At 37.4% G+C, this 24,909-nt stretch overlaps 5 protein-coding genes and 1 long non-coding RNA gene across 8 annotated transcripts; 4 read left to right on the top strand and 2 right to left on the bottom strand.

Annotated features, from left to right (window-relative positions):
- Positions 1-320: 320 nt before the first annotated feature.
- Positions 321-21,654, bottom strand: LOC124319071. Of its 3 annotated transcripts, none has more exons than XR_006912782.1 (20): positions 21,458-21,654; positions 21,291-21,392; positions 20,568-20,807; positions 18,671-18,777; positions 18,497-18,603; positions 17,181-17,238; positions 15,646-15,811; positions 15,180-15,317; positions 13,995-14,182; positions 7,545-7,641; positions 7,326-7,459; positions 6,804-6,951; positions 5,597-5,717; positions 2,746-2,917; positions 2,563-2,672; positions 2,222-2,364; positions 1,823-1,922; positions 1,499-1,757; positions 1,101-1,425; positions 321-1,039 (listed from the first exon to the last, which is right to left on the bottom strand). It is a non-coding gene; the product is annotated as an uncharacterized LOC124319071 (long non-coding RNA). The 3 variants fall into 3 exon arrangements; XR_006912770.1 differs by lacking the exon at positions 21,291-21,392 and adding an exon at positions 7,035-7,251 and having other exon boundaries at positions 20,568-20,818; XR_006912776.1 differs by lacking the exon at positions 21,291-21,392.
- On the top strand, positions 3,158-4,689 carry LOC124316076. Its single transcript, XM_046781818.1, has 4 exons — positions 3,158-3,414; positions 3,481-3,704; positions 3,768-3,848; positions 3,923-4,689. The coding sequence occupies exons 2-4, from the start codon at positions 3,498-3,500 to the stop codon at positions 4,571-4,573; spliced, it is 939 nt and encodes a 312-aa protein (XP_046637774.1). The 5' UTR covers positions 3,158-3,414; positions 3,481-3,497; the 3' UTR covers positions 4,574-4,689.
- On the top strand, positions 12,000-13,937 carry LOC124315774. The gene is made up of 8 exons (XM_046781518.1): positions 12,000-12,104; positions 12,200-12,419; positions 12,488-12,625; positions 12,685-12,747; positions 12,809-12,871; positions 12,935-12,997; positions 13,053-13,205; positions 13,277-13,937. The coding sequence occupies exons 1-8, from the start codon at positions 12,087-12,089 to the stop codon at positions 13,735-13,737; spliced, it is 1,179 nt and encodes a 392-aa protein (XP_046637474.1). The 5' UTR covers positions 12,000-12,086; the 3' UTR covers positions 13,738-13,937.
- On the top strand, positions 17,199-18,508 carry LOC124315929 (adhesive plaque matrix protein-like). The gene is made up of 2 exons (XM_046781682.1): positions 17,199-17,295; positions 17,367-18,508. Exons 1-2 carry the CDS (start codon positions 17,275-17,277, stop codon positions 18,375-18,377), a joined length of 1,032 nt encoding a protein of 343 aa, XP_046637638.1. The 5' UTR covers positions 17,199-17,274; the 3' UTR covers positions 18,378-18,508.
- Positions 19,392-20,304, top strand: LOC124316678 (macrophage mannose receptor 1-like). The gene is made up of 3 exons (XM_046782634.1): positions 19,392-19,730; positions 19,785-19,899; positions 19,967-20,304. Exons 1-3 carry the CDS (start codon positions 19,440-19,442, stop codon positions 20,227-20,229), a joined length of 669 nt encoding a protein of 222 aa, XP_046638590.1. The 5' UTR covers positions 19,392-19,439; the 3' UTR covers positions 20,230-20,304.
- A 338-nt stretch (positions 21,655-21,992) lies between the features above and the next one.
- Positions 21,993-22,957, bottom strand: LOC124317667 (complement C1q tumor necrosis factor-related protein 4-like). Its single transcript, XM_046782779.1, has 3 exons — positions 22,857-22,957; positions 22,440-22,742; positions 21,993-22,361 (listed from the first exon to the last, which is right to left on the bottom strand). Coding segments are annotated over exons 1-3 (507 nt in total). The 5' UTR covers positions 22,859-22,957; the 3' UTR covers positions 21,993-22,159.
- Positions 22,958-24,909: the final 1,952 nt, after the last annotated feature.

Below are 24,909 nucleotides of genomic sequence, written 5' to 3'. Positions count from 1 at the left end.
GTTTTATGCAAATTTTCCGGAAGTATACCGGAAGTAAGCGATAGCGCCTTAACCATTAAGCTTTCATAAAAATAAACTAAATATTCGTGATCTATTGGAATTCAAAACCAGAAACATTCGGAAACATTTTTCGCATTTTCGTCTTCAAATAATAAAAATCAAATCAAAAGATCATAGCGAAAATAACACAATTGAAACGGTAGCAAGAGAATAAAATAAAGGGTTTAACACAAGAAAGAGACTGAAGCGCGATAGATATGTCGCGAGATGATTGACAGAATGTCCAAATAATTCAAATTTAAGAGGAGAAACCGTACAAATGTTTTGTTTTTGTTTTCTTGTGTTATATCAAAGACTTTGGACGCAGAACACATTTCGTGACTGATTCAACACACACATAGACAATCTCATCATTCCGCTGGGGGCGAGAGAAAAACAAGGGGAGTGGACAGGGGTAAAAATTCAAAAATATATAAATCGCCAACGACGACATTTTGGGTTGATTGTCGTCGGATTGTTTTTTATTTCCCCCCCCCCCCCCCGCCCCCCAAAAAAAGCTGCACAAGTTTAGAAAACATTTAAAAAAAAAGGAAATGCAGAGACAAAGAACTGCCTTCGGGTCTTTGGTCGACTCGTGGGTCATTTTTGCCAATCATTTTCAGATTTAAATCGAAAATTTGCGTGGGAGAGATTTCTGGAACACGACAAATGAACATCTTAAAAGAGAGACTGAAGGTGGGCTTGGTAGTGATTTTCCGAGATGATGTGCTCGGCCGTCCGCTTCACCCGCCCACTGCCACCGGTGGCGACGCCTTGGCTGGTGGCTTCGATGCACAGGGCGACGAATCGGTTCTGACAGGAGAACTTGTCCTGGTCCAGCAACTTGCCACTCCCGCCCGTCTGCTGCTGCTGTTGGTGGGACGGAGAGGAGGCGATGAGAGAGGCGGCACCTCCGAGCGTCTTGGCGTCGCTGGACGTCAAAAAAAAAATAATGGTAAATTGTAGAATGACCTGATGTCTCTGTCCATTGACGTCCTCTCTATGGAAAAAAAGGTACAAGATTACGACATCATTCAACTAGATGAAAACAAGAGACTCACTCTGTTCTTGGCAGCAGCTGAATGAACGCTTCCGGACGAAATCAGGAACCGTCAGGAACGCAGCGGTGAGGAACATCAACAAGTTGGCCATCATATTCTCATCACTCGTCTTTCTCTGTCCCCTCTGGAGGTCGCAAACCCCCCCGCGCCCTCACTCTCTTCCTTCCTCTTTTAAAGTCAACGTGGCGCAACCAAATACGCCCATCGTCGTTAAGGTGCAACGACACGTGATGTTTTTAACGATCCCAATTCAATAGATGCAATATCTTGTGTGGCTGAACGGAAACCCAGACTTCTCGATGTCGTCACCAGACCGGAATCGTTACTGCGACAAAAATTGAAGTAAAAATTTTAAAAATATGCAAAAAAGTAAGAAATGGCGTGTTGGTTGGGAGTACTTGATTCTCGTTTCTTCACGTGACGCCATGGAATTGTGTGAAGGTGATGAAAGTCACGCTGGATCAAACACGCACTACAACCATGGCTTTCTAATTCCCCAAGTTCACGGCCAGGGACGGGAAAGCGAATGATATACATGCCAGGCACATAACGTGAGTAATCCATCATTATTATGGGCAACGGAATCAATACGAAAGACGGGAAGAATTGTGGTCTCTGTCACTTAATTCCTGTGTCAGTTTAGAGTTGAACTTTTGACTGAACATTGCAATAAAAAACTAGACACTTACCAATTTACAACTAATCTCTCTCAATCAAATTACCATTTCAGAAAATATTCTTGCAGCTAAGCTTCAAGTCTTGCTTCTACAAAAACACCACCTGTATAGACTGCATGAAGATGCATCACATTATCACCATGTCCTGTTTGGAAAAAGCAAAATCATTAAATAACATATAAACCTGTACCAGATGTTTAAAAAAAAATATATATATGTTATGGAAGACAAGAGAGAAAATAATCGTGGCAAGTTTAAATTAAAATTTAGACCAAATTAGCAGCAGCAAATTCTTATTAAAATCACAAGACAAGTTTGTAAAAGGGAGTTGGTGTTCTAGTTTAATCTAAAAGAAAATTGCAATGCAGCACAAGCTTATCAGACAAGTCTCTTTTGACAAAAACTCTATACCCACTACAACATTCTAATTAGACTTCAAATTACCATTTCAAGATGTATTTTTTGCTGTTACACTTGAGGTAACACTTCCCGACTTCAGGATAACACCAGAGATGTAGACTGCTTCCAGAAGCTGCAGCTCAACTTGACTTGAACTCCCTTTCACCAGCTGGCTGCAACAAAGCCACCTGCATGACAGAAATGAAAATGAGAATTTGCCATCTTCTCAAATTCTTTAAAAGATAAGGAAAGGGATCTCTAACCTTAACATTAACTAATAAAATAAAGGCAAATTTATACATATTCAATCTGCATGGGATAGCATTTACTTAAGTTCAACATAAAAAATGCTAACCTCTTCATTTAGCTTACAATTACTTGATTACCTATTCATATTTCTTCTTTTCATCACATTAGTCAGAGTAGAGACCCTCACAAAGACGCAACTTCATGCAAAGGCAGTGACCACGTGGAGAAAGGCAAGATCTTTGACATGCTTTAACAAATAGATTGAAGAAGATTAGCAAATGGACTTTTGAAAAAGTGTGAACTCTTAAAGATTCACTTACTTGTTTTAAATGGTTCACTTTTGGTTCAGCTTGGTCGAATGGCGTGGAAATACCTCATCTTGTGACGAAACGTGCAAAATATAACAAGAGCAAGAGACGACATTTTGGGAAATTGTACGGCAGGCCACATGATCAAACGGAATTGCCAAGTATAAATTCCAGTACACGTTACCTGTAAATTCACCAAACACAAAATTTCATTTTTAAATAACCTTGTAGTAGAAGAGCAGAAAATGTCAGGAAAGAAAGTAACCAGCACTTTGAAAACAAAAACAAACCCCATACATCCCTAAACACTTTAATCCCTAAACACACTGGAATATTTAGCCACCTAGTGACAGGCTTTGCAACGACGGACTTTGTTTTTGATTTCATATTTCATATACTATGGACGACTAAAGCTTAGGGCTACCAGCTGATTCTGGATTCGAAACTCGAGAGCACGAGAGGTTGTGATTGCGTGACTGTAGCATCGTGATTGTTAGATTGTGTATCGTGAATTCGTGACTGTAGTGACTGCTTATGACGGAATTGATCAATTGACTCGAAGTTCGTACTCGTACCTTCCTTTGGTTGAGAAAAAGTTTGAAATACCTTGACTTTGCTCGAGTACCAGTTGGCAGTTGCTCGAGTATTGAAGACTTAATATTTTCTTCAGTTTCTCATTACGTAATATTATTCTACTGGTTTTTGTCAAGCTGTCATAATTAACCGTGATTCATTTGTGTTTCTTAGATTCAGTGAGTGAAAAAATGAGTAATACTCCAGAACACAGTTCAAGGAAAGATAACAGAGGAAAACGGAGGAAATTATTTTCTGGGGAAGAAGGAACAGCAGCAGAAAGTCACTCTTCTAATGAACAAAGGGCAGGGAGATTGGAGCGTGCTTCTACCTCCAAAAGTGTTGATGCTGTGGAAATGAGAAATTCTGTTGTCGAAGAAGAAAATTGTTTCTACCAGGTAAATAAGGAAATTTGTGTCCGATGTCTTACCATTAATCCTTTAAACATGTGTTGTTTGTAGAATGCAGCACAGGCCTCTCCCACACAATGCCCTAAAGCTGGAGACGTGACGCCTAAACATAGTCTGCGTATAAAAACACCGGTAATTACACATTCAAATTTAAACTCCGTGCCAGATTTAAACTTGATTTAACCTTTGAATGTTTCTCGATACAGGTTAAGAACTCCGTCCCAGAGATGAAAAAAGGATTCGGAGATTGGAGCATAGAAGAACAAGAAAGACTCCTCTCCATCTTTAAAATCGGTTTTGATGGAGATTTCAAGAAATTGGCGGACCAATTTCCCAACCAAACTGTTGATAGCGTACGCTATCTATTCACTCAATTTGAAGACGACCGGGAGAAAGCTGCTTGGGAAATTGTTTGGAACACAAAAATTGAAGAACTGCGCCAGATGAAAGGTGTTGACTACTCTGAAAATGTGCCACTCCACTTCCAACTGCACTCTGGAACATACCCAGCTCAATCTCCAGTCGGAAGGGTCGACTATGGAGCTATTTACGCCAACATAGCAGCATTGATGCGGGGTGAAATAATCGACAATCTTGACCCAGTGACAAAGATGCACTTTATCGGGCTGTGGAATGTGCACAAACAACGTATCCTGGCTGGACCAGAAGTTCCCTTTCCGGAATTCAAACCAAAAGAGGGATCTGCTCTCGAAAGGAAGATGGAGTTAACGGAACGAAGATCTGAGATATGGGCTACTGACGAGTTGGCAGCAAAGGAAACTATTCTTTCGGAAGACGTTCCTACTATCGAAGAGTTTTACTTGTCGCATGCGTCACTTAACCCTTCTAATGGATAAATTTGAGCTTTAATTATTTAAAAAAATTGAAATTCGATGTTACGTGTTTTGCTTGAAATCGTTTCGGCTTAAACTGTGTTTTAATAAATTCAACCTGCCGTTGCATACTAATCAATTACTTGTCGAATATTTCATTGAGAATTGTCTAGCAAGAACACCGGAAAAGAGATGTTTTCTCAGAATTATTGTTAGGTTTACTGTTCAATGAGTATATTATTATTATTTTAAAATAGCGAAACTTTACTCTTCTAAAGATTAAATGCTTTTCGGGTGGGAAATGAAGATGAAATAAAGCCAAGCACAAAATTTCAAACCATTAAGCTGAATAACAATTATATCTGGCTGGTTAATAACTAAAAAAATTTTATGCTTGGGATTAAGTTGGCTCATGCTCTCATCCCCGCTGATTTTGTTTTTATAACACGCTCGAGAATGAGCTTTAGCGAATGAAATTAAGCGTGAGAAAAACGGGTAAACCTCGTTTTTGTATACACAGGCCTACATAATGCTTGTTCTTTGGAATGTGTGTAAATCTAGAGTATAGTCTCAGAAAGATTCAGCGGAATCCTTTATCTTTCTAGCGAATTACGATGGCCAAAAAATCGTCGGATTACAAAACAAGCTATTCAGAAATAGATAGGCGAAATGGTAAAGCAATTCAAAATGGACGAAAAGGCGATCAAAACAACAGTAACAAAACCAAACTAACTGCGTGATGATCACGACAATTAATTTCCAAAATGGAGAGCATCAAGCTAAAATTCTAGATTGCAATGATTACAATCTAGATTACGTTGTTTGCGCTTATACAGTAATACAAGTTGGGATAAAAATAAAAACCATCTATTAACTCTCGTCTCAAATACGTATTTGATACCACTGTCTATGTCAAAATCTGAAGCTTAGAAAGTCCTCAGGAAAAAAATAAATATAATCGAATCGAGTTGCTTCATGGACTAAATCAGCGGACACGAATAATTTACGTTGAAAGTTGAGGGTGTGCATAAACTCGATCCATCCTACCTTATCGTTATGATAGCTGATCTGTATGCAGTTCTAGCGACCAACAAGGTTAACCCAATTTTTGTGTCGACATTGACGGCTCAGACAACTCTGCTCGGTGACCATTACAGCATCAGTACTGCTGGAAAATGAAAATAAAAGTAAAAAAATAGTACAAACGAAACATTAATTACAAATTTAAATTAAATTAACTTGAACTGAACATTATTCTTTAAATTAAATCAAAAGCATGACATTATATGTAACATCGTCAAAATACAACTTTTCATAGCTAGAATTCATTCCCCTACCACACAAACAAACTTTAATTTCCATTCCACCCAAAATTTGTTTGCAAATGATAGACTTGAACTCTCTTTACACAGTAATGTGCATTTCAATTTATATGGATTTTAGCCACCTGATCCATGCAGCTTTTAACATTTGCTATTTCTGGATGTATTCCATTTACTTCCTTTCATATGTGACACAAAGTTACTCTTGATGAGGAAATGAAAGAAGACGAAATTTTGCAAAATGAAATTACTCAAATTAGCACATTACCACAAATGCCAGGACTTGCTTTTCACTTTCCTTCAAGCTTAGGTAACAACACTCTGCCTTCAATTAACCAAATGTTGAAAATACTCATTCTGTAAATTTGAATACTTAAGAAATATAAGTAATTCTGACGACCAAATCTGCTTGGAAACGTGAAATGACAGAGCCGTAAAGTAGTAAACAATTTGTCAATTTTACATTTCTTTACAGAAGAGTGAGCGGCCATTTTTGTTGTTGATGAGGGTTATTTTAGTGACACCTGGTGGTAGCTCTAGAACCTTTCATTGCTTTCCTTAAGATTTGCTTGTTTTTTGGCTTATAATTTAATTGAATCAATTTAAAAATCTGAGCTCGCTTTCAACATCTATCAATCGAAAGGTTTTATAAATGTGCAATTTAATTTAACGTAAAAAGCTATTTCAAAGATAGCCAGAATTTGGCCAAAATGAATGGCGTGAATGGGAAAGGAATGAGCCAACTTGCATCTCATTTTACTTTTCTAAATATAACGATAACGAACATTTTTCCGATAATGCCGCGGTGGCGTTTACGCGACTGCGCAGGTTGCTTCAATGCACTGGCAATAAATTCATAAACTGTTGTTTAAAATTTGCCTCATTCAAGGGAGCGGACAAACTGATTAAACCAATAACGATTATATATTTACCTGATAAGAGTGATAGATGTGATAATTTTCTCCCATTTTGTCAACAGTTGAATATAGGGGTTGCGAGAAAGGATCGTACGACGATGCGAACGTCATGTTGGTTTGGGCCAAGAATGAATATCTCTGCAGGATTATTTTTCTGATTCTCCTGGATTAAAAAAAAATTACGAATGAATTAAAAGAAACTGCATCAAACATGTTATGCTTATGCGTGCTCAAAAATGCAATTACACATGCATAAAATATGCTCCTTTTGATGCAATTAATAGCACAAAAACACTGTATAGGGCGAGGTAATGTCCATTCCGATATTATGGCAGTTGTTTGTTTTCTCACAGAGATAACACTGGGAGGAGGGAAAATGAATAAAATATAACTCGGACTGAGTCACCTCCGATATTCTCATCTTCAAGGACTTGGTGATTTGAATGAACGCTGTCAATGCGGTCTGTATTAATGTCACGACAATGGTATTCAATAACAAGTTATCTACGTCTACGTGTGCCAAGCCAGTTTATTTACCTGTTTGCATCCAAATAATCTTGATGTTTGAACTGAATGTAATGGGCAATCTGATTTGCCGACAATGTGACAGAGTACCCCATCAACTCGTAACCTCGTCTTTCGTCAACAGTCACGCGACAGCTATGAAAATTCTGGCATAAGAATTTGCATAAAGATTAGTTACATTATTTCTTAGAAATGGAAAAAGCTAATATCAATCATAGGGAATTAATTTACCTTATTTAGCTTCGGATCACGATGAAAGGCATGGGAGGTTTGAAGAGAATTTGATTTAAAAAATGCCAGACTAAAGCCTTGACTGCATCTTAGAGGACTAAATAGATAAAAAGAAAGGTAAAGTGGGAAAACAATAACGTGCATATAATTAAATTAACAGAACAGAAGAAGTGAATTAAATACCAAATAACAGTGTAACCACAGACATTTACATTTTACTACATTTGATAAGGAGTCGCTAGTTCGGTTGAAAAGTTAAAAAACACAAGTTAGCAAACACCTCCACCATGCAGCTTAGAAACCGCAGTTGCAAGTACTAGTTGGTGGATGATACAAGAAAAATTGGCACTCAGTTGTTGAAAATAAAAGATCATAGATTTCAATAAAAATCGTCCGGGGCCCATTATATTAAACCGAGTAACTTAATCTAACTAAAGAGAAAACTCCGCGCCTTCTAGCTTATATACATCAATATTCAAAATTCCGGGGAACAATTTTTAAAATATTACAGCTTTTGATTCTTAACGAGAAGCGTATAGACTTGATTCGCAAGAAGAACGATGGGGGTCTTTCTCCTTTTTTGTTTTGAGTCGACTTTTAATTTTTACCGCAGAATTTAACTTTCAGTAAAAAAAAAAAAAAAAAAAAAAACATTTTCTTTTTTTGTATTTTCTATTTTTTTTTTTTTTTTTTTAAATAAATTTACTGGTTCCAAATCTTAATTGCCTTTTTGTGTAATACACTTCGCGTGACTCTTCGTCCTTGATTCTTTTCATTTGCATATATCATCCTGTATGGAAATAAGGGGTCATTGAAAGTACATCAAGATTGTTCGCGGTTTGTTCCAATATCTGGCACACCCTCATAAAGGCATCTGCTACCTTTTTCATTCATTGATGTTGAAAATAGGGAATAAGGAGATATTATCATATAAATAGACGGGACAGGCTACTAAATTTCTACACAATCGACGACGACGACAGTCCAGTATGTATCAGGTAGCAGGTAGCTCTATAAGTCAAATTTTTCTTGATCCCAATAAACGCAAACTTTGTTTAGTTTTTAAAGTTAAGTTAAAACGTAGTTTTTTTTTCAGGTGTTTGTAAAAAAAAAAAGAAAAAACTCTGATCTTATACAATAAGAATAGTCACCATTTTACTACGCACTGTTTGGATACTACAGGATAGAGTACAATACTACAAGGTAAAGTAGTTAAAGATCTAAGATAGAAAAGCAAGCTTATCAGCTCGCCGCGAAGGGATAGTCGTAAGCCAGTTGAAAACTGTCTTAAATGACAAATTCAGGGCCTATTGTTAAGTCGGAATTATCCACAATTCACACTTTTCTTCACAGAATTTTTGGTTTTAAAACGGGATTTTTCTGTTACAGTCCAATATCCTTGCAAGTTATTTACGTTTAGTTTGCTCAACTCATATGTTCCTATTTTTACACATAAAGTTCAATGATTGAATTTTAAACATGACCATCATTTATTTTTATTACTGCAAAACTTAAATACAAATCTGGTTATTGCGTCATGGTTGGGTCATCAAAGATTGCGTCATCACGGCGATGCTATGGACATCTGGTGGTGATTTATTTGGGCGGCATATATTCGTAATATTATTTTACTCATGTTTAACCATACATTACGAATCTATTTCAATAAAAAATATTCGACGAAAAGGATTAATTTTAAACTTAACACGTTTAGTAAATGACAAGCTTACACATGTAGTGGAAACTGGAATTTAAACCTAAGGAGAAAAAGTTGTAGTCGCCAACGCCAGATGTCTCTAGTCGAAAACAATTATTTTAGCAGTTTTTCATTAATTACGGGAGAACCAATTAAGTAAATGAAATTATTTTTGTTCTGGTCGCACCGCATATTTTTTGTCTAATTTTTAAAACCAAAAAGTCTGAAATGTGTCGTAAAACGCCCGAGCTATGAAGCGTTACATACAGACACACATACAGACACACATACAGACAAAGTGACATGGCTTTTTTTTTTCTGCGTATGCGATTATTAGCTTCGCCCTTCGGGCTCGCAATTAGTTGTTTCTCCCGGAAGCTTTCTTACGTTGCATTTTGATCATTGTGTATAAATATAAGAGATATAAACGTTGGGATTAAAATCACTATAACTCGAACACGAAAAATGTAAAAAATTTCGAGGGACTGTATTAACACTTAAACAGCATCAATAGTGAAAGAATAGTCTTCCTCCTCTTTAACGTAGGGATGAAACAAAGATTCTTTCGCTATCTTTATTTAAATAAAGTAAAATATTCTTACCTTAAGAGCTGATATGGAGTAAAGGCCACCAGCACAAAAAGGCTTTTACTGGATCAGCCTTCACATGCCTTCACATTTTGTGTACGGTTTTGACTTTATAACAGACTCTGCCCCATACTATGGATGTACGTATATAAAGCTATTACACCACGCACTGATGATGGAAACCGATTAGGAGGTGCTCCAGCGATGTTTTCGGTAACCTCTCCCTTCCAGCTATCGTCCGATCCTCCTCGAAATAAAAACAAAACAAAACAAAGGTTGAGAAATACACACCAGAAACGAAATTGATTCGAGTTTAACTTTCCCTGACAAACGAACTTCGTCCTTGACAAGAACCTGATCGTTCACTGTTCAATATAAATGACTCATGCAAGACAGCGGACGAAGATGAAGATTAAGCCAATAACGATGAACACATATTTAGCTGCGATCATTTCCTTCGCTTTTATCGACAGTTGAATGCAAGGCTGGCGAAAAAGAATAGTACAATAATGATGCGACGTCATGTTGGTTTTCCAAGGACGAAGATCTTTCGAGAACTATTTTCAAGTTTTTCCTGACTTGAAAAGAAAGACAAAAAAAAAACATCTATATGCATCAATCAAATATACAATTTTTTAAATGCTAATATGAACAGTCCGATGTTTGTCTGAAAGACTTTGGGACTCGCATAAGCTGAAGTGCAACTGAATTTAAATAAACATGTTTAGTTCGGTTTTGTTATCTTTCGAGAACATGTTATTGGCCGTTCAATCAGAGGAGACATCAGTACGAATCAAAAAAGGGTACGTAGAGAAGGGAGTGAGGGCACGAGACGAGGTAATATCCAATGATAGTCGATGTTTTTTTCTTACAGAGCTATCTCTGATATTCTCTGCTTCAAGGTCTTATAAATTTGAATGAACGTTGCCACTTCTGTACGAATGTCACGAACTCATGATAAGGGTATTCACCAACACGTTCTCTAACTTGTGCTAAGCAAGTTTCGAGCAAGTTTATCAATCTAGCATCAGAAGTTTCCTACAAATTGGGCACATTTATTAAAAATAGAAAAATCTTGTTACAACTTCAAAGCGAATTTGTTTACCTAATTGCTCCCTCCAATTGTTTAAAAAAATAAACACGAAAAGTTAGTATAAATTGAGATTTTCGCTCCTAAAATGTCAAGCACTTGACTGCAGACATGATGATGAATAAATGAAAACTAAGTTCAAGTGGCAAAAGCAAAACGTAAGATAAAAAAATTAACTAAACATTTGAAATGAATACATAGCGGATAACGGTGTTCGCCACTGCGAGCAATTACTTGGGAGTTCTCAGTTGTCTAAATCAACTGATTTCGATGGAAAAAAATGTTAGGGGAAAAATGGAAAACTAAATGGAGCAAACTTTACATAAGAAAAAATAATGCGCCCTGTAGTCTACGTGTGAGGATGGTGTCGGATTCGCTTTAAAATAACCAGCACATGTGCATAGGCCTACCACAAATATATATCTTAGGCTAGTATTAGTCTAGCGGGCAAGAAGAGAAAATGCCGTGAACCAATCGATAGAAACATGGATGGTGTAAGAGTCGCGCCAAAGCAACCAAACCCATATCACAAATATTAGTTTTAGTCGCTGGGAAATAAAAGAAAGTTCCAGGAACCAGTCGATAGAAATTTTATACTTTTGATTGTAAACAATCTGAAGCCCAAACTTAATTCGCAAGAACGATGATGGAGGTTCGTTCTTCTTTTTGGTTTCCATTTAAAATAGAGTCGACGTTTGATTTTTATTACTTTAGTTGCAAAATCTTGCATTTAAAAAAATTGTTCTTGCATTAAACTTTGTTTTACGTACCGGTTCTTGATCTCTACTGCCATTCCGCCATTTTGTATTATAGAAAGAAGCGTATCATTTCGACCTTGAATCGTTGAATCTGCATATCCCGTATGCGATCACGTATGGAAATCAGGGTTCATCGTAAGGACATCATGATTATTCGCGCTGTGTTCCAATATCTGACACACCCTAACATAAACGTCTTCCACCTATTTCGAACAAATGTGATGATTCTAAAAGGGAATTAAGGAAATACAATCGCACACAGCAAAAGATTTTCTTCCATCCCCCACCCAAAAAAAGAGAAGAATCGGACCTATAAAAGACGGGACTGACTTTTGAATTTTCACACAATCGACGACAACTACAGTTCAGCAGTAGGTAGCTCGAAAGAACAAATTTATCCTGATCACAAATATGGCAAACTTAATTAAGGTAATAAAATTTAATTCAGTTTTTAGTTTCTTAAGCTAACGTTTTTGGATGCCGGTAAAAAAAAGTGATGTTTGCGTAAATTTTTCAAATTCTAGTGTATGTTGGTCCTATCTTGCCTGGTGGTTTCTATCGCCTCGGCTCAGTTGCCATCCATCACCGATGGCTTCCATCCCTCCTCATCTGCAATGCTGCCGACCCACAACTCTGCAGCCGTTCCTACCACTAAACACGATATCACCTATCACGATTACCCTACTTCTACGCTCTTAGGTTCCCACGTTGTATTCTTAACAACATGTCTGAAGGATCTGAAAGGTAAACTAGAGATATCACAAATTTAATTAGAAATGAAATTTTAAAAACAACGTCGAACGAAATTTCAGATTCCAACCACAAATTGGCACAAACATCGAAACTTTTGGTAGAAACGAATACCGCCGTTGACAATGTAAAAAAAGAATTGGAGGAAATAAAAAAAATGCCAAGTTCTAACATTGACAGTTTCAAAAATGAGTTGAACGGTAGGTTTAAAAAAATGTCTTTGATCAAACTTAAAATAACTATGTAAAATATGTTGCAGATACAAAGCAACGTTTGACTGAAGCCACGGCTGTAATTGGAACTTTAAAGAATGAATTGAACGGTAGGTTAAAAAAGATGCGTTTAATCAAACATAGAATAACTATATGTAACAAATGTTGCAGATTCAAAGCAACGTTGGACTGAAGCCACTGCTGTAATTGAAATTTTAAACAATGATTTGAACGGTAAAATTACGAGTGACAGAAACATTTTTTGATTCGCCAGTTTTATTGACTACTTTTTTACAGTCGTTAAACAAGACGTACAAAGTACGAAGTCCAAAGTCGGAGATTTGACGTCAGAATTGACAAGTAGGTCCCATTACGTTAAAACGTCTTAGTAATTAACTTGAATTTTTTTTGGCAGAGAGTACAGCCTCCTCATCCATTGGCAAAATCCCCACCTCATGTGCAGAACTTCAGAAAATTGGCCACAAAAAAAGCGGAATGCATTCCATTATGGAAAGCAACAAAGTCGTAACGGTCTATTGCGATTTCACTAAATTATCAAACGATTCAGGTACATTGCCTATTTACTCAAACACCTTATGGTTGCTTTGACCCTTTTTTTTTTTAAATGAAACACGACAGCTTTACAAAAATGGATCGGCTATGCTGACGTCAAATCCCTTCCCACCTTTTTCTACGCTCAGAAAACGACCCAATTCTCGACAAAAGGTGTACCTATTCCATTCGAGTACGAGAAACTCAACGTCGGTAAAGCCATGAACGGGCAAAAAGGAATCTTTACCGCACCACGCAACGGCGTCTATTTCTTTGCCTTCAGCGGAATTGCGACAATGACGGCTGCAGATAGTTATATTGATATAGCGTTGATGGTGAACGGTAATCAAGTCGGATTAGCCGAATGTCATTCCAAGACAGGCGGTAGTGAATGGGAAACTTTTTCGCTGCAGTCGACGATAGATCTTAAAGCGGGAGATCAAGTTTGGTTGCAAATTATTGTCTTGGGCTCGGCTTATATACAAGACGACAGTCGCCATTTCAACCATTTCACTGGTTGGTTGTTATCTGAAGATATTTCCCCGTAATTAAAGATCAAGTTCTTGTTTCTCCCAGAAACTTTCTTAAGTTACATTTTGATCATTGTGTATGGGCATAAAAGAAATAAACGTTGGGATTTAAATGACTACAACTCGAACACGAATAATCTAAAAAATTGCAAGGGAGTGAATTAACACTTAAACAGCATCAAAAGTGAAAGAATACAGTCTTCCTCCTCTTTAACGTAGGGATGAAACAAAGATTCTTTCGCCATCTTTATTTAAATAAAGTAAAATATTCTTACCTTAAGAGCTGATATGGAGGCCACCAGTTGAGCTTCCAGACTCGGAGATATCGGCCAAACTATCACCTATTACCCCATACTATGGACGTACGTCTAAGCTATTACACTACGCACTGATGATGGAAACCGTTTAGGAGGTGCTCCAGCGATGTGTTCATTAACCTCTCCCTTCCACCTTTCGTCCAATCCTCCTCGAAATAAAAGAAAAAAAATTAGTTGAGTATACACACCAGAAACGAACATTGTAAAAATTAACACACAAATTAATTAGAAATTAACGATACATTTTCGACTTTAAACAAGGATTTTCTGATTAACTACGTCAATAACAAGAGAATGTCCATGACAGAAAATTACTTTTGCGTAGACCGGAACGCAAAAAGGAGTACATATATATGAATAAACTTTAGGCATTACCGAAATCATCAATAAAAAACCACCACTTTTTTCTACGCTCAGAAAACCAGTCCATTCTCAGCACTACACGTCCCTATTCCATTTGAAAATATAAAACTCAATATAGGTGGAGCCATGGATATAAAAGCAGGCAAGTTCACAGTCTCTCGCAAAGGAGTTTTTTTTTTCTTTCAGCGGAGTTGGGAAAATTTTCTCAACAGGTGGTCATGTGGATGTAACCTTGATGGTGAACAGTAATCCAGTTGGATATGGCGAGTGCACGTCCCAAACTGGCAGAGAGGAATGGCAAACTTACTCCATTCAGTCGACGGTAGATCTCAAAGCAGGAGATCAAGTTTGGGTTAAAATTTCATCCTTGAATTCGGCTGTTCTACATGACGAAGCTAAACAATTTACCCACTTCACTGGTTGGATGCTACAAGAAGATTTGTCTCCATAGCTAAAAATCAAGTAGTTTTTTCTCATTGAAACTTACTTACTTCGTATTTTTGTCATGTTATGCGGTCAGCATAGAAATAAATCTTGGGATCAAAATTGCTATAATTTTGACTTAAAAATTAATATCTGGTAGGATTAACTACATTTCGGGCGGAGAAAATTTTAAACAAAGAAAAGGAAAATATATAAAAACGAATCGACTTGGTATCGTTCTGACAAAAGGTTCAACCTTTGAGGTCTCAAAAATAGATGCTTTATGAAATTTCTGAAGTTATTGACAGTGAAAAAGCTGAAAGCACAAACGAAAATTGATTTTTTGAGGCGTCCTACCTTGTTGTGATCGGCAGGCATATGTCAGTAGTCCGGCCAACCATTGTAGTCAGATGCACATGTACAGTAAAAAGCTAGGATACCACGCTGATAGATGAATAGAGTTTAACCGATTTTCCGGAAGTCTTCCATGTCCTGCTTAAAAAGTAAATAAATCTGTGAATAGCAATTTCGAGATAACTTGTCGAGGTTGCAACTTGTTGTCTTGAGCTCGGCTATTATATAAGAACATCAATGGTATTTTACACATTTCACTGGTTGGATGCTTTAGGAGCATATTTCTCCGTAGCTTAAAATTGAAAAGTGGTTTCTCCCTGACGTTTCCTTGCATTGCATTTCGATCAAGGTGTATGGTAATAACAGAATAAAAGTTGGGATGAAAATCACTAAAACTCTTTAGTCTAAAAATTATTTTATTGGAATGAAATTATTGGAAAATGAAACTAGATTCTGTGAGGCATCCTACCTTAACTTGATGATAGCTGATCTGGGATGCAGAACTGGCCACCACCCAGGTAACCCTCATTTTTGTGTCGACACTGACGGCCTGGACTCAGCAGCTTTCCGGTCAAAGCAGTCTGTTACAGACGTGCATAACAGACGGTGTCTTCAATAATCTAGCACCAATCCTGCTGGAAACATTAATTACAAATTAAATTACTTTGAATTGCACATCACATTATTCTTTGCATTGAATCAAAAGCAAGATATTATGTGCACCATCATCAAAATGCAATCATACCTAAAATTCACTCCCATCCCACACAAACTTTCATTTCCATTGCAACTCAATTTTTTTTTGCCGAATGTGGACTAGAAGTCCCTTCCCTTGTACTGTAATATGCATTGCAATTTATATGGACTTAAGCCCCCTGATCCATGCAGCTTTTAAGTTTTGACATTTGCTTTTACTGAAAATGTGAGCGCCTGAGCGGCTATGTTATCTGCTGGTGTGTTATTTTAGTGATGGCACCTGGTGGAAGCTCTAGAACCTTTCATTGCTTTCCTTATGATTTGCTTGTTTTTTGGCTTATAATTTAATTCAATTGTTACCATCTCCCCAATTTTCAAAATCTGAGCTCACTTCCAACATCTATCAATTGAAAGGTTTTATAAAGGTGCAATTTAACTTTAATGTGCTTTTACGTTTTGACCAGAGTAGAAGCTGAAAGACGTGGATTGATGGACCGGGCAAACTCTGCTAAATGCGACAAAATTAAGGATAATTTCTAGGCGGAAGTATCGCAGGAATAGTATCACATTAGAATACCACAATAAAAAATAGTAATCACAACAGTATCACAACAGAAGCTGTGATTCCACGTTGATCGATTGATACAGTATTCGAATTTTCCGGCAGAGATCTTAAAGTCACCAGTTTTTTTGTGAAGGTTTATCCAGGTGACAAATTCAAGGAATAAAACAAATAGTGAATTCTAGACCACATATATCTCTGTGAATTGTATCGAGAGAAAATAGAAAAATTCTGATTCGTTTCTATTTCTGGTTTTGTTAGATAGAAAGTTGGTTGGCGCGAATATTTCTTAATCGAAAACTGAATCACTTAGAAAGCTCCTTCTGGTGCAGGGGAATCCCTACTTTCTCGATTCGTGGTTATTAAAGGCCTCGCAGCAAACAGAAATATCGCTCGCTTTGATTTACCTACTTGCCTTCCTCAAATGAAATTTCGTAAATTACTGAATTCCAGTCACCTTTCTGCGGTTCATTATCGCCAATATGATGATAGAGTAGCGCAAAATACATTAAAACGACTCCACAATTCATCCACAATACCGAAGCTATACGGCAACTAATGAAAGTGAAACGATAGAGGAATCAGTAGCTCAACACAAACCAGAAAACCACCTTCGACCACAAGCGGGAAAGCAAAGGAAAACGCGCATGAAATCAAGGGGAAAATACAAAAAAAAATATTCTGTCTGTTTGACAGAGAAGGCGTTGCCTTTGCCACATGATATAAATTCAAGTCGATACGCTCACCTGTCCATCAGTCAAGTCCTCGAGTGTTTACATCGACGTAGCTCCTCCGAGGAACACCCTGTGATAAATAGAAACGAAAACAAATTATTTCAACATGAAACGCGAATTTTCAAAGGTAAGTGCAGTGAGAAGTGACCAGGATTATTGCGTACTAAAAGCTTGTTTGCTACTTTACATTTCATGAAGCTGCTGACCCCAATCCTGCTGACTCTATTAGCTGTAGCAGTAATCGGACTTGACGACAATTTAGCGACCGAAAGTAAAGCGAAGGCCCAGAAAGTGGCACACAGCAGCAGATTGGCTAATCAATTGAAGACACAAGATGTCGGTCACCTTTATAGACACGAAAACGGATATCGTCCATCAAATGTGCAACACGACAAGTACAATCCACTCTATTCCAACTATGAAGCGCCCAAACTGCAGTACGGACCATTCGGCTCAACGAAAAATTACAACCCAGAACCAACTTACAATCCTTACGTGCCCGTCTACCCCCAAACGCCTTATACTCGTCCTCAGACTTCGAATTACGACTCGTCGTCGTACATCTACCCTCTTTCTTACTACACCGAACCACCGACTTACGCCTATCCGCAGCAATCTTATCCGTCGCCAGCCTACTCGCCATCGGTCTACGTTCCTCAAGCATACACTGAAGCTCCCTATCCTGCGACATCAGATTTTCAATACCCACCTCTTTACTACAAAGACTTGAAAAAAGTACAAAGACCTTTCGACGCTGTCACTGTAAGTAGACCCACCGAACACGCCGCTAGCAACCACAACGAGTACACTAATAATTATGACGAATACGTTAACATTCCCAACGAATACGCTCATAATCAGAACGAATACCCAAACATCCCCAACGGGCACAGTAATAATCACAACGAATATTCTAACATTCCCAACGGATACGGTAATAATCAGAACGAATACGCCAATAATCCAAACAAATACGTAGGCGTTCCCAACAAACATGCTAGCAGTCACAGCGAATACGCAACCGGCAACACTCAAAACGGATACCATAATAATTCCAACAAATATGCAAGCATTCCCCACAAATACGCCAACACCCCTAACAAATACGCTAACAGCCACAACGAATTCGAATATAGCGCCAACGACTTTCCCAAATTTGACGATTTTTTAAAGCACAGTCTTACTCAATTTCCAAATTACAGAAATTAAGGGAAAATGGCTTGGCTAGAGGTAATGTTGTCGATTATTGAATGGCGGGGCTATTCTAACACATTGGACAATTGTAAAAGATAGAACTGAATATAAACCAAATTAGCAAATAAACTTACTGTGAACTCCAACTATTTCTTCCATTTGTGGCATTTTAATGACGCTGGATTGATACTGGCTCGTAAGGTACCAAAATTTACGGTGGCTTTTCCTTTGATCGGATAAACTGTAACAATAAGGCAATTGTCTCTATCGTAAATTTTTTTTATAAATGTGAGTAACAGCTGCTTTACCTAATATGGTGGTTTTGGAATTATTTTAGGGATGCAAAAACCCCCCGAATCAGTTCACTTGCGTCAAGCACTCTGGCTGGTCCAGGTTGGGTCGAATAGAAAATCTCCTGAAAGTAAAGTGTCATAAATGTCAATGTTGGCTATTAAACGATGCAGAAGTGCATTATTGCACACATTAAGATTTGCTTAGGTTACGATACTAGTGATTGTTCATAAAATGCTTCGAATGCCACTCACTGATAAAGGGGAAAAAAATCAACCCGGGCCTTTGAATCGAACCGAAATCCAGGACATTATCTTTACTAGCACGGCCAAGACACCAACTTGCTCAAAGATGTTTTGCACGCAAACTTTGATCACCGTTGTAACTTTTTGTTCACTATAACGATATGCTTTTCTCCTTTGCCGTGATATATGAGTGATTAATACGGACTCGGAATCACCCACCTTATCTGTGCAGCTTTGCACGCTTCGTACTTGTTGCAATGACAACAAAGGCGGGGAATAATAGAATCCAAAGTTAAAATAGCTCGTTGTATCAGTTTTATTGCTTTTTTTTCTAGTTACATCTAGTTTTCACTTCTAATCTTGATGCATAATGCGGCGGCTCGCAAGGGAAAGACCCATTGCCCTCGAGATAGTAGTGCCGGGTAGTGCATGGTTATCGAATTATTTAAATAGCGGAAACTGCCAAAGTGACTTTATTCCCATTCCACGCATAGGCATAGTTTCTTGACGGAATCGCGTATACGCAAAAAAGAAAAGAAGAATGGACCAGAGAACCATCAAGTTGTTAATAGTAGCTTTTACCGTTGTCGGAGTTATTGTCGTTGTTGTTTCTTTTAATATTCATGCCAAACTTGAAAACTCCCTCACGACTAATCCTGGTAATTGTTTTTTCAATCCTGACACTAATCGTCAATTTAGCTCCTCATATCGCGTAATAAAGCGAAACTATGAAGATTCTACAGAAAGCGACAATGCCGAAGAGGATAGAATCAAAATGCTTTGCTGGACTTTGAATAAAAATTGTTATTGCTTTTCTACACCAACCAACAAGGTAAAAAATCAATCTTATTAAGCTTTCAGATTTTTTACAATAATTGATTTTTAGTCCTATAATTGGTATGAAGCAAATCAATACTGTAAAGGAGGGAGTATGGCTCTCCTGAGTCTTGAAAATGAAGACGAGGATCGGCTAGTCTACAAACACATTAAATCAACACCAGGTGAGTAATTACGTACGAAAATGCAACAATCTCAAAATTAAAATCTATCTGTTCCGCAAAAATTAAGCATTGGACAGCGAATTGTACTGGACATCAGGACAACATAGTCTAAGATGGGAGTGGGTCGATGGCAAATCAATCAATTACACAAATTGGAAAACGGGGAAATCGGATCCTAACGAGGAAATTAAAAACGAAGCCTATTTATATCTCGACACCAGTTACGATTTCGAAAGTGGATATTGGTTTGCGTCCAATAACTCACGTTTACTTCAATCTAGCGATAATTCGTCGTTCTCCCGGCCTATGAGTTTCATCTGCGAATCATAAATGGCTTATCTAAATACAACAATTTTACTTTTTGTTTTTCTCAAAGGACTTTTTTCTTGTACGGTTATCTAAGAAAATCTGATTCGCTAATTTTTTTTTATAACTTAGTCTGTGGTGTCAATCGTTCTGTGAAGTGGGTGAATAAAATTCGAGTAGACACGAAAATAAAATAAAATTGTTAACTCGTTTCTTCTTTTGTTTTGTTTTCTTGGTTAATTTGATTATGTCCTACTAGAAAAACCGTCAATTTCCCTAATTAAACCTAATTTAAGAGTAATACTTAAGGAGTAACCTTAAGGAAGGTAAAAAATTTTCCTTTAATTAAAAAAAAACCCTACCTTAATTTGGTGGCAACTGAATGGCGTATTAGTCACAGGAGATTACTGCAGATTTCACTTCGACATCTGCCCACTGGTTGATCTGCTAGCACGATACCAAATCACGTTGAGCTCCCAGTTTCGAAGGTATCGGTCCAAGTACACTGCTCTTCAGTCTAGCTATTCACCATGTTGAGAGATGGAAACGGTCGGTCCTGGAGTGGAGATGCTATCGAAATGATTTCGTTAGCTTTCTTTTTCCTTGAAAATACCTAATAAAAAAAAGAAAGAAAAAACATTAGTGTAGAATTATACACAAAACAAGTTTTTTAAAAAATATTTCTTAACAAGAGGGGTTTCTTTATTTACTAATTCAAAATCTCAGCAACCATACTTGAATTTTTCTTAATAGGAAGTGTAGCCTAGTAAGTATGTGCAAAATTTTCAATTAAATTGGAGAAATACTGTTTTAACATTTTCAACAAGAATTTTTTTTTAAGAATTAGCAGTTATTTTTCAGAAACAATAGAAGAACAAGGAACCTGAAGAAGTCAGGTTTTTTGTTTTAATTTTTTGATATTCAGTGATTCTCGTTGAATCCCAGCACACAAGTAACACAACCCTTCAAGAGTATGATGACACCGAACCATAATGCACATTTTTAATAGTATGAATAAAGATTAGATTTTACTGAAAATGAAATTGGATTCTGTGGAAATATGGTAAGGAAAGAAAAGTTAAAACCTTTTCGACAATGATCTTCCTCTTGCAGGCAGATATCAATCAATTTCCATTGAACATTATGCTTTTAACTTATTATAGTAGATATAGTGTTAAAGAGGTAAACTGCGAAACGAGACATGAAATAATATTTGCAAACATGTGGCTTTATGATTGTCATTGGTTCATACCTTTTTTTAGATCCATCCCAAACATTCAGTGACGACAATTTTTACCGTTTGTAAGTACTGCGAAGCTTAAGACTTTAACGAAGGTATATGTCATGGCTACTGGCTAGTCTTGGACAATAAAGAATGAAAAGTAAATTAAAGAAGATTGTATGTGTTAAGAGTGATCGTGGCTGTCGACCTGTGGATCGTGATTCTCAGACGAGCAGACGAAACAGTAATAATAATGGACGATTTCAACTAGGCTAAATAAAAAACTGTTGCCGGATGATTGTTTTTGAGGAGGCCAGTTTAAATAAATGTGATTAACACGATTACGCGAATACGAGAAATAATAGATAATTACTGTTAAGATTATTATACTATTAGATAAAGAGTAAAAACCACTTGTAAAAACTTCAAAAAACGCGGAAAAGAGGGGGACGGATTTTTCCTCATTATTAGAAAACACAACGAGTTTTGCGGCTTTCTAGAATATAAATGGAATAAATAATTTTACTCGATTCTCAATCAAATGCTCGCGAAAGAAATTTGTGACTTGCATAATAAATCGCTTTATTCTCTTACTAAATCAAGAAAAACCATGGAGAAATCACGAAAAGAAAGGTTATCACTAGAATGATAAAATTTTGAAAATAACAAAGAGGAAAAGTGAAAAACTGAACAGGAATCAACCCACCAGTTGGTTGATTAACTGGTATGATTTTAATAAACTCGGAAGCCTGAGAAACTGGTGTAGCCATGACGTCCAACTTTTGAAGTTTCGTAGATTTCTCCTTCCCTAATGTTGAGGTAGACTCGATCGTTCTTCTCCAAATTCAAAATGGCCGAATTGGATGCTGATTGATATCCGACTTGTTCGCCCCAACCAACAACGACTTCATCACTATTCTTCATCAAAGCAGTTCTGCAATTAATTGATTACAAATGTAAAATTAAGGCGATGAGAAGTAGGCCGTGATGAATAAAAGCTTAATGAACTTACTTGAAATGATGGCCAGATGCGGAAATGGCAGTGAAGGTAAAGAAATAAGAGCCCGGGTAGAAGCAGGTAAATTCGCTGCTTTTCGGATTCCAGCCAAATCCGACATCGCTCAGCGTAGTGTCGAAGAAGATCTTGGAATTGGCTTTTCGGCTCCTGTCAGAGGCACGTACGGCGCTGAAAGCCACAGGTTCAATGACGCGGTTAGCTCCAGATGAGGTGGGTGACAGGGATGACGAATTATCAACCGGGATTGCTAAGATGGCCGGAAGCGCCATAGCGCAAACGAGTAGTAACAAGCGGAACCTGACAGTCGGGGGGAAAAAAACGAAGAAAAGGCAAACAATAATTAACAATCGATAATAATCCGTAAAACATCGACCTAGTAAACAATGAATAGGATGTAGTCGTTTTACATACATGCTTAGTTTTTGTTCGAAGCGATGCGAAGGAGATATCGTACTAGACTGTTGACTGCTCGTACCCTACTGATCATTTTGTCAACTTTACCTTTTATAGTTAATAAGAGATGCACACCAGTCACGAAACTTCGAGAACAACTCGGAGAGCTTCTTTCACAATTGAAAATCGATGAATAATTCATATTGAGGCACATCCGCTGTCGGCAGAGGCTAAAGAATCGTCAATGAACAAGTGATGATTCAGAACATTTTTACTCGGCATTTACGTCTCTATTGATCAACATCAAGACAAGGGCAGACGCGACAAGATTTGTCAATTGATCTGAATTAATATTTTTTTAATGAATACAAAGTAAATGATTGAGAAAGAAGATTCTTATTCTCAAGATCCAGTTGTTTGACTAGAATAATCATCTATCCGTACTTTGAAAGTCATGCTGGCAGCTGACTTCGAAAAAGAATAGGTCACTAAAGGTACAGCATCTTGTTTCTTTCCGTGAACAAAATAATTCTTCTTATTCTAATTTTAATTCTATATTTCTAACAGTGATTGACTCTGACCAGGGAAAACTGGAAGATTACCCGGCCAGTCCAGTGGTCAAGAGAGACCAGAAGAAGAGCAAAGAGTGCGAAGAACAGTTACCACGGGATCGGTTAGTCAAAGAAGAGTTACTGGATTAGCCTAATGACCCTCAAAAGGCTTTCCTCAAATCATGAAGACTTCAAAATGCACGATCGACTCAACTTCTCTGGTTATCAAATTGGAATCATACCGTTAGGTAATGATCATTGTAATTTTCATCATTTTTGAGAAGGAAATGGAAATAATTTTACCCAAAAAAAAATGTCACTCTAGCTTGACTTTAGATCAAGCATCTCTTCAGGTACTGAATTTCTGAAGCGCCTGATTACCAATTGGGAATCTAGGTTCAATGAGAACTCGCCAGAGGTCATCACTCGGGAGGCGAGAACACAATGCCTTGATTCACTAGATTTGTGACATTACAGTGGCGCCAGAGCGGGTGTGTGAGCAACCAATGCTGCTCACTAGGAGATTCGAACATCGAACCCCTCGTCACAAGGCGCACCTAATACCTGTGTGACGCGACGTCTTAATCAATTCACCCAACTCCTCCTGTCATATTTGTAATTAAAAAATGTAATGATCCTTGTCGCTTAATCCATAATTTTTAAATGGTAATCCTTGTCTGTATTTGTTATTAAAATTTCACCAAATTTCACCAATGACGAGATTAATCAATCTGCATTCCAAAGGGAGTAACGAAATTTTTTTTAAAGAGCCTTTTCCTATTTGGCGATTCAACTTATGCTTGCTTACAAACTAGAAAAAAAAAGCAACCTTCCTTTTAAGATAATCAGAATTAAATAAATATGACTGAACTAGACTGTAATAACTAGAGGATCGTACGGATGGGCAGAAAAAAAAAGTCCTCGCCATTTTGAAAAGGCCACGCCCTTAATTTGTCTGCTAGCCGAGTGTAAAGACACTGGAAGTTAAGGATGGTAAGCCGCTTTTTCGTAGTGGAGTCAACGATTTCATCTAAAATAATTATATTCAATTAATGTATTACCTTGAAAATTGTTGAAATACAATCGAAAAAATAAAAACTTCAATTAAATCATGATTTCAAGTTATTCAAATTGAAATTAAATTAATAAAACTTGAAAAATGAGAGAAAATTGCGTGCTGCGAACAACGGTTGCATTGCCGAAGTCTATAAAGGAGAAGCCTCTTTGAGACTACATCATTGTTCAGTTTACCTAAACTACCACAATTCGAAAATGGAAAATCTTTGTTTTCTCTTTGGATGTTTGTCTTTGTCGGAGAAACGGAAGCGTACTTTTGAATACGAAGATGAAGGAATTGGACACGGCAGACCCAAGCGGATTTGTTTGACCAAATCATACGAGTTAAATGTTGGGCTGCAGAATATTGGAGAGAAGATTCACCTCGAAAGACCCAACAAACGCCAGAAAATGGACGCAGGTGATAGTCCCCTCCCGAGAGATAACGGAATGGAAGTTGATAA

This window comes from Daphnia pulicaria, chromosome 1, assembly GCF_021234035.1.
Source record: "Daphnia pulicaria isolate SC F1-1A chromosome 1, SC_F0-13Bv2, whole genome shotgun sequence".
In the NCBI taxonomy this organism is placed as follows: Eukaryota; Metazoa; Arthropoda; class Branchiopoda; order Diplostraca; family Daphniidae; genus Daphnia; species Daphnia pulicaria.
The sequence above is the reverse complement of the archived record's forward strand: the minus strand, read 5'-3'. Positions and strand labels throughout refer to the sequence as shown.